Source organism: Zingiber officinale, chromosome 5A (genome assembly GCF_018446385.1).
Source record: "Zingiber officinale cultivar Zhangliang chromosome 5A, Zo_v1.1, whole genome shotgun sequence".
Classification (NCBI taxonomy): domain Eukaryota; kingdom Viridiplantae; phylum Streptophyta; class Magnoliopsida; order Zingiberales; family Zingiberaceae; genus Zingiber; species Zingiber officinale.
In genome coordinates, this window is record NC_055994.1 from 58,155,233 (window position 1) to 58,166,444 (window position 11,212).

The 11,212-nt window shown below is 39.9% G+C and overlaps 1 protein-coding gene across 7 annotated transcripts in view; it reads right to left on the reverse strand.

Moving 5' to 3' along the window:
* Positions 1-4,795, reverse strand: part of LOC121980497 (ribosomal RNA small subunit methyltransferase I-like) — a 49,150-nt gene extending 44,355 nt beyond the window's left edge. For 5 of the 7 annotated variants that reach the window (XM_042532564.1, XM_042532565.1, XM_042532563.1 and 2 more), the window contains exons 1-7: positions 4,520-4,795; positions 3,663-3,730; positions 2,789-2,885; positions 2,561-2,689; positions 2,316-2,424; positions 2,065-2,209; positions 612-654 (exon numbers count right to left, since the gene is read on the reverse strand). In XM_042532564.1, the coding sequence (XP_042388498.1) occupies positions 612-654; positions 2,065-2,209; positions 2,316-2,424; positions 2,561-2,689; positions 2,789-2,885; positions 3,663-3,730; positions 4,520-4,717 (789 nt within the window). In that variant the 5' untranslated portion in view covers positions 4,718-4,795. Of the gene's footprint in view, positions 1-570; positions 655-2,064; positions 2,210-2,315; positions 2,425-2,560; positions 2,690-2,788; positions 2,886-3,662; positions 3,731-4,519 lie in introns of all 7 variants that reach the window. The other 2 variants (XR_006111565.1, XR_006111566.1) reach the window with 1 other exon arrangement.
* Between the last annotated feature and the right edge of the window lie 6,417 nt (positions 4,796-11,212).

The window sequence follows — 11,212 nt, forward strand, 5'->3', positions numbered from 1 at the left end:
GTGGACTCGTCGCATGTTGCGACGGGTGGCAGACTGATCAACAATCGGCATAACAATTGTAAAATTAAATAAACTTATTTTAATAATTTTAATCAACTCCTAGTTATAGTAGGGATATTTTAAATAAACTCAAATAAACCCTAATAAAATTATCCCATTAATTATATATATTTTAAAAATATTTTTATTTATATTTTTGTATTTTAAATATTTAGATTATTTTTTATTCTTAATTAATATATTTTATATTTAAAAAAATACTGAAACTATATCGGCACAACACGATATGATACCGAAATCGTATCATTCTTCAAGATTGAAATCTTGGCACAAGTCGACATTTTAAACCTCGTATAGAACTGAATCTAGACTCCAAACAAGAAAAATAACTTGTGACTAAATCTTGGCACAGATCAAGATTTTAAACCTTGTATTAGAACTAAATCTAGACTCCAAACAAGAAAAACAACTTGTGACTACTTTATCATTATTCATAGAACGAATGCTTAAAACATGAATGGAAAGCAATAGAATTAATAAGAAAACAAGGTATGTTAAGAAATTTAATACCAAGAACAGATCCACCTCGATACATGGTGGACATCAAATACCTCTTCATGAATTTTTGTCATTTCCCGTGCAATAACACATGACCTGATTGTAGTCCAGAATAATTTCATCTTAGTACTTTATTCACAATGTTCATAGAGAGAATGACACTAAATGCACAATAATAAGCAAAGAACAGATAAAATTTGTTTGGTCATATTGAACATCAATGGCACTTTTGTCATTTTATTATAAGTTGTCATACATAATAAATGTGGGTTGTATGTCCCCTGAGAATCAAAAGAAGTATATTTGACTATCCATGAGCCTTTTGTGTTATTTATTATAAAAGGATTTAACAAAAATTACATCTTACTTCAAATTCATGCAAAATACACAGAATATTAATTATTTGAATAAAGTTCATTAATGATAATGGTTCTTCGATTGAGTGGGAACATTTCCACTTAGGATATCACAATAGTGAGGCATTATCCCTATAGCTAAATCAAAATAGTAGGAAGCTATTTTTCATGTTTATTGACTATCTAGCTCACGTCTCTACCAACAAATTCAGCCTTTTGTGGTCCGTACATAACCCAATAGACTGTTGAAGTTTTTGTTGACTAATATTTTCATATCATCTCTTTGAAGTTTTCTTAACAAACTACCTATCTATATGTAACACCCAAAATGATTATGAAAATTTGCACAAGCTCAACCATCATTCAACAGAAAGGTAAAAAGGAATCAATTATAACAAAGAAACAATCCAAAAAGTTGCAAAAAAACAAAAAACAAAAAAATATTACTCGTATGGTTAAACCCCCAAAACCTAATTAACATGGGTCAACTTTCGTATAGACCACTATTGAAATCCTTGATGATTTTCTTGTAGATCACCCTCCCTTCACACCAAAGTTCTTTTGCTAAACCCACAAAAGATTTATTGTTATGCTTCATTTTTCTTGTGGTCTATTATTGTAATTATTGATGATTAAAATTCCTGTAGATGTCTCTTCTGCATCTTCGAATCTGTTAATTTATAAACCACCTTTCTCACACGATAGAAAAGCCAAGATTACAAGATATGTGCAAGGAAAAGGAATTAGCATAATATACATGGATGCGTAGCATGGGAAATTTTTTTGAAATTTTGCACTAGCAACAACTTCTATCTCCATTCAGCACAAACATGTAAAACAATCAATTGTACAAATGAAATAATCACACTGATCGGTCAACAAGAATGTACGAGAAAATGTTCCTAGTCACAAATAAGAATTTCTTATCACATGACTAAATGTATCAAGGTAACAAGACTTTCTTGTGAACAATTCGGTTCAATTCTCAGTTTAACCACTATGGAGACTAATTTACCATCAAAAATAACCAGCAACAAACTGTTAGCACTTTGCAATGTTCCAACCACAAGGCATCATAAAATATGACAAGATAATTGAGAAAAAACAAAGATCAGACAGATTTTAAATGACATCTGGAATTATAAACTACCTTGCATCTCCAAAAATTAGGGACGCTTCCTCAAGAAATTGATGAAGCTTATGGGGAGGTACAAAGAATATTTGTGTTGCAGTATCAGCAGCAGAAACTTTAAGTTTTTCTCTTCTTGTCCGTGCATGCTTGGATAGAAATCCAACTGCATGCCAAGGAAGTGTAAGAACAAAAGGCCTTAAAGAAAAATCTCACACATAAAAGTAATGTTATAAATAGTTGTCCAGACATATGGGCATATGGATGGTTACCAAATTTGAATTCATCAGTAGACAAGCCACAAGCTGAAAGAGCACAAACTAAAGCTGATGGCCCGGGGATAGGAACAACAGGTATATTTTCTTTCACACATACCTTTGCCTGAAATACAATTCCTTCATTATTTCACAGCATTCAAACTGACAACTTCAAACCATGAACTAAAACTCTTGGTAGCTGAGATCGACAAACTTCCAATATTTTTTCAATCAACAAAGATCTTAAAAGGTTAACTAACCAGTTCCATACCAGGATCACTGATGCATGGGGTACCAGCATCACTAATTAGTGCAATGACTTCACCTAGTCGAAGCTTTTGTAATATCGAACGTTCACGTTCAGACTCATTGAATTTATGATAACTAAGCTACAAAACAAAATTTATATTCAGAGAAAGATAAGTTGATAATATACAATTCCAGATCATGGGAATGCAAAATAATTATAAGTAATGCTACAAACTCACAAGTGGAGTTGTAATTCCATAGTACAGAAGCAACTTCCTAGAATGTCTTGTGTCTTCAGAAAGTATTAAATCTGCAGATTTAAGAATGCGCAATGCCCTGTATTTTGTGTGAATTCATTGTTATGGTAAGAACTAAGATAGGATTTTACATTTTGACAAGAAAACCCAAAAGAAGATGAAATTCTCACAAATAATAATTTATTGTTTGTGTATGTTTTATGTTCCCAATGGAAAAAATCTTACCACGTGTGAGGATTACACAGATTGCATCACAAAAAACTAGATAATTCCTATATGTACAAAAACACACTGTTTTGTATCTTCTTCTCACCCATGGTGCACAACATACCTCCAAAACCTAAAAACACAATTAATTATTCTGCTACTACATTTTTGTAAGAGCTTAAACAAGATCTTTCTTCAAAAACAAATATGAACAACCAAGCCTGTTTACTCTCCTATTTCCTTCAAAGACTTGAAATCAAATTCACATTAGATGCACTACTAAGTTTAAATATCATCCACATATATATGAGCTATATCTCATTAATCCACCATATTAAAAAGGTATTTTGATCTTTAATTTTCAGTTTTCATCAAGTTCAACGTCTTCAGATTTAAAAGATTGTCTGACAAAATCCCTGTCATTTTTAATCTCATCTTATAAGTAACTTATCTTCATATAAGAATCATAATTAGACTTTTAAATTTAACAACGATTTACCAACAGATCAAATCCATTGCTGATATGTGAGAGAATCAGCTGACTGTGTACATAATATATGATGATCTGGTAAATGTTCTAAATAATGCCCATGAGATTATATAAGATATGCACTGATAATAAATAGATTTTGACAACCCCATAACTCACCGTAAGGTGATATCTTCAAGATTTCCAATTGGCGTTGCAACTAGGTATAAACCAGATTTTACAGGTCCCTGAAAGTTCAAATATTGCACTGTTCAGAAAATGAAAAGTACGGATACTGTGATACAGAATTAGTTAGACTAAGTACATCCATCAACAGAATGATCCCAAAAAACAAATCATAGAATTCAGAATGCACAAAGACAAGTTCACAGGATTAATATCATGGCATTCTAACATGGCTCCTACCACCAAGTTACTTGAGGTATGGTGAGTTTCTTATAAGTCTACAGTACATCATCCAGTGAAAACCACTTCATCGTCAAGCAGGTTAACTAACCATCTTGAAGACGCTAGCAAATTTTTTTTAATTTAATTTGGAGGTCTCTCTGCAACATCAGCTTCGGGCGATTTTATGTGAGAAAGTCTTGTATTCGATGCGTTAAGGCCAGCCCAGGGAATAGTAGCCTTTAGGGAACCCAAAGGGGATCAAAAATTTTAATTATAATATCTTATCTTGGAGACTAATATCTTATCTCGGAGAAGCGCTTTTTTGCGCGGATTTGCCACTATGGAAGGAAAAAAATAAAAGGAGAGGCGCGCAGAGAGCACACCTTGGGCGAAGTGCACTGCGGCAGGCCAAATGCAGCGCAGCGGAATGAACAATTGAAGTGCAGCGGAATGCACAATTCCACAAATTCTAACACTTTGGGTGCATAAAATATCAAATTTTCCTATTACAAACCCAACTTTGACACACCTATCCACATTCTTAACAATTTCATGTAGTATGCTACTACTCAAAAAGAAAGGAAGGGTTTTACTTTACAAGAAAGCAAATAAGGAGAAATAAACCACACCAATTTCGAGGAAACGCCATGTCCATGCTCTTCTTGACGATGCTGCTGCTGGACGTTGGCACCAGAGGTGGAAGATGAGAGACCAAGAAAGTGAGAGGAAAAATGAAGACTACGGAGGGAGTAGGAGAAGTGAGGGGCGGAGGTGGGCACGAAGAACCCAACAATGGCGGACGAAGGCTGCAGAAAGCGTGGGAGCATCGGAGGAACAAATAGGTCTTCTTCGGGACTAGACCGGGAGGTTGCTTGCGTTCAGGATGCCTTTGGTTTTCTCTCTCATCCCCGGAAAAACTAAATCGAATTTAGTTTTGAAAAAAAAAAAATAAAACAAAGTGCATTCCAATTTTAAAAATATCAAAATAATACTCTCATTTTTAAAAAAATTTATTGAACTACTGATACATTAAAATATTTTATAATTTAATTAAAATTATATTAACTTATATTATTGTATCGGTTTGTTTATTATAATAAATTTAATTAAATTATCTTATGCTATAGTAATCTTGAATAAAATTATTATAAATAATATTAAAAAAAATATTTTTAGATATAATTAGATGCTCTTTTTTAAAATAATAATAATAATAATAACAAGGCACCTTTAATTTTTATCAAATATTTTATCTAAGGACAATTTATCAAATAATGTAGGTAAATATATATTTTCCCCAAATATGAATATGATTTTAGAAATGTCCAAATAATATAGTCTTTCTTGTTTTTACGATTCATCTGACAAAAATTACATGCAACCACTCTAAACATTTCTCTCTTTCGTATGCATACAATAAAAAACAAATTTCTCTTTTTTCTACTTACCAATCAGCACCATTGTGTTACTAAATTTTGAAAATCAACAACACAATGATGAAAAAAATTAGAAAAAAAAATTATATTGTTGATTTCTTTATATTGTTCATCCAAAAAAAATCTTGAACCATTTTTTATTTTGTTATTGATTTCTAAAACTTAGTAACATCGTTGATACGATGCATAAAGGTGGGGTCCGATAAGGCCAGACAGTTAGGAGTCAAGGGGACGTGGTAGTCAGAAGTCAAGGGGGCATGACATTCAGAAGTCAAGGGGACGTGACAGTCAGCAGTTGGGAGAAAGAATGAGTTAGACCATCTGACGTCATCAGCCACATAATTCCCAGGCGGGTACTGACAGATCAGAATCCCAGATCAGAGACATAAGATGCAGCCTGGAGTAAGGTTTGACCTTCCCTCCCTGGCTGGTCTGGTTTTCTCAACCTGATTTGCATAGACAAATCTGGTGCTTTCAGTAAGACAACTCTCGATCAGCCCTTTAGTACTCTAAGCGTGAAAACCCCTCCTCGTCGTAACTCGTCTCCCTCACCAAAACTCGAGACAAGCGCCACACCCTAACAGTCAGCCTGAACGGCTCGTAGCTAAACTTGGGCGGGACAGCAGGCACTAGGCGACAACAATGTCAGAGAATCGTAATCGCATGTCAGGGAATAACGACCATATGTCAGGGAATATTCCAATTATCTGCTGTCATCTGCGAATAGAACCTTCTCTCAATCCATAAGAGGGTGTCACATGTCTTCCATCACCCGAAAGGCCCTGACACCCTACATTCTTTGACATCGGTCATGCTCCAAAGGTACACATGGTAATATAAAAAGGGAGGTCATCTCCCTTGAGCAGGTACACGCACATTCACACTTGTTTTCTACAGTTCTTTTCCCTTCGTACACTGTTCTTCTGAGAAAAAAATACCTGACTTGAGCATCGGATGGCCTGCGTCGGGGACTTTTCCCTTGATTTCTAGTCTCTAACACTTCGTGCGCTTGTTTGAGTGTGCACAGAGACCAAGTACCGCCGGTTTAATCACCGTCGTCCGCCAGTACCATGTGGAGGGTCCATTTTCCTAAGCACACACGCTAGGGGTGTCCGAGTTGTCTCTCCGTCAACACCAACGACATCTCAGCTGACTTTCATTTGACTCAGATTCCGAACAGGATTAATTTAGCGTCGCCTGTGGGAACTTCCTTCACCTGCTCCGGAATGTGATGATGGAGGAGACTAGAAGAATCAACGTCACCATGACAATAGGAGAATACGAACTATTCAAGAAGGTCAAGAGGCAAACGGCTTCCGAAAAATACACCACTGCTTCACATCCACATAAGATGCATGTAATTTCCAAGGACTATACCCATGTCTCATATCGGGGGTCTAAAAGAAAACAACCCAAGAATTTCCCTCAAGCCTTCTATCGGGAGCCCTGCCTGGACCATTATAACAAGGGTTCAGACTATTATAATAAAAAAGAGCAACCACATGCTTCCATGGCCGAGAGTTCTCTGCCTAGAGATTTAAAGAAGGGGAAAGTCATAGTCCTCCGGGAGGAGCCTAGGGAAGTGCCTGAGGAGCAAGTGTCCTTCTCTCTAAGGGTACTCGAGAAAAAATTACAAAACGGGTACAAGCTCCCAGCTATTGGAGAGTATGATGGTAGCAAGGATGTGGACGATCATCTCCGAAAATTTCAGAACGCTACGTTGCTGCACCAATACAACGACGCCATCAAGTCCAAGTGTTCTTAAACACTCTGTCCAAATCGACACAAAAATGGTTCGATGGATTGCCGAACGGGTTCATCACCTTTTTCCAAGACTTCAAGACTGTTTTCCTGCGCCATTTCGCCAATAGCAAGAAGTATAAGAAGACAGACCATTGTCTCTTTGCCCTTAAGCAAGGGTCCATCGAGAATGTTTCAACCAGGTAGACTAGGGCATCCCGTCTGCTACCTCGGAGATATTGATGAGCGTCTTCTCCCATGGCATGGTGGAGGGGGAGTTCTTCAGGGCTCTCATCTGAGAGCCTGTGAAGAATTTTGATGAGATACTGGGGAAGGCAGCTAACTACATCAACGTAAAAGAAGTCCAAGCGGCTCAGCGGAAAGCAGACAAGGTGCCTGCTACTGCCAACAAGCCAGAGAAAAGGTCGTCCCAACCTCCAGCTCGGCCTTTTCCCCGCCACAAGGATACCCGACAAGGATTTTCGCATGGTCAGGACTCCAAGACAGCTCAATGGGTAGAAGCTATCCAAGCCCCCAGACCCGGTTAGTAGGGGCCCCGCTATTGCACTTACCATAGGTATCACACCCATTCCACTGGAGATTGCATCCAGTTCGCCCATGACTCTCGGCGTGCAACTGAACTAGGTCTGCCTCCACCCGAGATCGTGCCCAAGCTTCAGAGGCTGCTGGCTAGCCAGCCTACTATAGTAGGTTAGTCAAGTAAATCCCTGTCCAAAAATATAGGTCAGGGAAGCCAGCAGCCACGCCAGGATAAGGAGCAAATAAGATCCCCTGAGGAGGAGAACAGGAGAAATGTCGTCATCCGAGAAATCGGTATGATCTCTGGAGGACCCACTGATGGGGACTCCACCCGAGCCCGGAAATCTCATGAACGCCGCTTGGAGATACATGCGATAGGATGCAGTCGGGAACAAGCTGCAGGGTCAGGGAAGCCAACAGCCACGCCAGGACATGGAGCAAATAAGATCCCTTGAGGAGGAGAACAGGAGAAATGCCGTCATCCGAGAAATCGGCATGATCTCTGGAGGACCCACTGATGGGGACTCCACCCGAGCCCGGAAATCTCATGAACGCCGCTTGGAGATACATGAGATAGGATGCAGTCGGGAACAAGCTGCAGGACCCATTATCAGTTTCGGGGGCTACAAGACCTGGAGGGGTTGGAGCTCCCGCATGACGATGCCCTAATAATCAAAGCGATCATCGCCAACAGCCGCATGGCCAGGGTTTTCGTTGACACCGAAAGCTCTGTCAATGTGTTGTTTAAGAATGCGTTCGAGGGCATGCAAATCGACATTAGTGAGCTCCATCCCATAGCTACTTCATTGTATGGGTTCGCCGACAATGAGATAAGACCAATGGGCCAAATCAAGCAAGCTATATCTCTGAGTAGCGAGCCCTGGTGAGGACGCGGAAAAGCACTTTCATCGTGGTGGACTCACCATCTTCTTATAACGTCATCCTAGAAAGATCAGCACTGCACGAGTTCCGAGCGACCATCTCCACCTTCTATTAAAAGATTAAATTCCATGTGGGAGACCAGGTCGGGGAAGTTAGAAGCAAGCAACTGGTCTCTCAAAAGTGTTATATCGACATGGTGAAGGTAGAGGCCCGTAAGGCTCAGAGAACCCAGGATGGCGGAATCACGTCATCCAAGATGAACCCCTTCCTATAGCTGAAGAACTTATTCCTTGAGAGAAGGTCCAGCTCTATCGAGAGCGTCTAGAGAGCATCACCCGCATATCAGGCGATCTGCCGATCAAAATCAAGACAAATCTGATTAAATGTCTGACACGCAATAGGGACGTCTTCGCCTAGTCCCCCGAAGAGCTACCGGGGGTCAAGTCTGAGGTAGCTGAGCATAAGCTACACCTCCTGTCTGATTCTCGGCCGGTCAAGTAGAAGAAACGAAACTTCTCGACTGAACAAAATAAGATCATCCGAGCTGAAGTGGATCAACTCTTGAAAGCAAGACACGTTAAAGAGGTACAGTTCCCATCCTATCTCTCTAATGTGGTCTTGGTGTCCAAACCTAATAATAAGTGGAGAGTCTGCATTGACTTCCGAGACCTCAACCGAGCTAGCCCTAAGGATTGCTACCTGCTACCAAGGATCGATCAAATGGTGGACTCAACCTCTGGCTGCGAGAGGATCTGCATGCTGGATGCTTATCAATGATACCATCAGATCCCTCTCGCCCAGGAGGATCAGGAGAAAGTCAGCTTCATCACAGCCGACGACACTTTCTGTTATACAGTTATGTCATTCGGTCTACGCAATGCAGGAGCTACCTATCAGCGGATGATAGATAAGATCTTTTGGGAGCAGATAAGGCAAAACGTAGAGGTCTACATAGATGACATCCTCATCAAATCCACCTTGGCAATAAATTTGATTTCTGACATAGAAGAGACATGCGGCACGCTAAGGCAATATAGGCTGAAATTAAATCCATTAAAGTACCTATTTGGAGCTTGAGGGGGAAAAGTCCTAGGGTACCTCATTACTGAGCAGGGAATTGAAGTCAACTCAGAAAAGGTTCAGGCCCTCTAGGACATATAGGCACCCAGGAATCTGAAAGAAGTATAGAAGCTAGTGGGTAGGATTATGATGCTCTCTCGGTTCATATCCCGATCAGCAGATAGAGCCCTCCCTTTCTTTAAGGTACTCCGAAGAGCTGCTAAGTTTTAGTGGGATGAAGAATGCAGCAAGCTTTTGAGGAACTGAAGCAATATCTGGAGACCTTGCCTTTATTTTTAAACTTATTATTGGGGAGCCGCTCTAGGTGCACTTGTCAGCTACCCCTGAGGCCGTGAGGGCAGTTCTGGTGAAAGAGCAAGATGATGTATAGCTGCCAGTATACTTCTTCAGCCACTTATTGAAAGGGGCCAAGTCCCGATACACGTCCCTAGAGAAATTGGTTTATGGATTGATCCTCATGGCTCATCGTTTAAGACTGTACTTCTTGGCACACCCAGTTACTGTCCTAACCAATAGCACTATGGGGAGGGCTCTTACTAACATGGAGATAGCCAGCCGTCTCAACAAATGGGTGACTAAGCTAGGGTAATATGATATACAATATCAACCCCGAATAGCAATTAAAGCACAAGCCCTGACAGACTTTTTGACGGAGGTCCATCAGCCTAACTCTGAGGAAACATGAAAAATATATGTAGATGGGTCATCCACTCAACAAGAGAGAGAAGTAGGGATACTTCTAATATCCCCTCAGGAAGACATCATGCAACTAGCCGTTAGGCTAAATTTCATAGCTACCAACAATGAGGTGGAGTATGAGGCACTATTGGTAGGGTTACAGGCAACCTGGCACGTCGGGGCAATCCGAGTAGTCATTTATTTAGATTCTCAACTGGTAGCTCAACAAGTGACCGACAACTTCGAAGTCAACAATGAGAAGCTGCAGTTATATAGAGAAGTATATGAGAAAATGAAGGAGGGATTCAAGGAAGTCACAGTGACCAAGATTCCCCGAGCGGACAACTAGAGAGCAAATGAATTAGCTAAAATGGCTAGTTCTCTAACCACTTGAGTTCTGGACAAGTTAATAGCCCATATCTTCTTGATAGCTCAGATTAACATAAAGAATAATTTGGAAGAGGCAATCGATTAGAGAGCTCTAATAATCATTTATCTTCAACAAGACATCTTACCTACCGAGGCAAAAGAGCCAGATCGATCAGAAAAAGAGCTCATGCATATACATTGATCGGGGACCAATTATACAAGAGGGCATTCTCTCGACCACTACTTAAATGCTTAGGCTCGAACAAGCTCGAATATGCCCTGTAAGAAGTTCACAAGGATGTTACAGTAAGTTAACCACGTAAGAGGAAGGACGTTGGTTCGTAAGGTACTCCTAGTCGGGTATTTTTGGCCCACCCTGCAAAGAGATGCTCATCAGTTAGTAACCACCTGTCTCTCTTGCCAAAAGCATCAGAACCTGACCCATCGGCCGACCGAGACTTTGAGAACCTCAATAGTCTCTTGCCCCTTCGACCAATAGGGTATGGACATCGTAGGACCTTTCCTTATGGCTCCCGGCCAAAAACATTTTCTACTTATGGCGGTGGATTATTTCTTCAAGTGGAGGTAGAAGCCCTG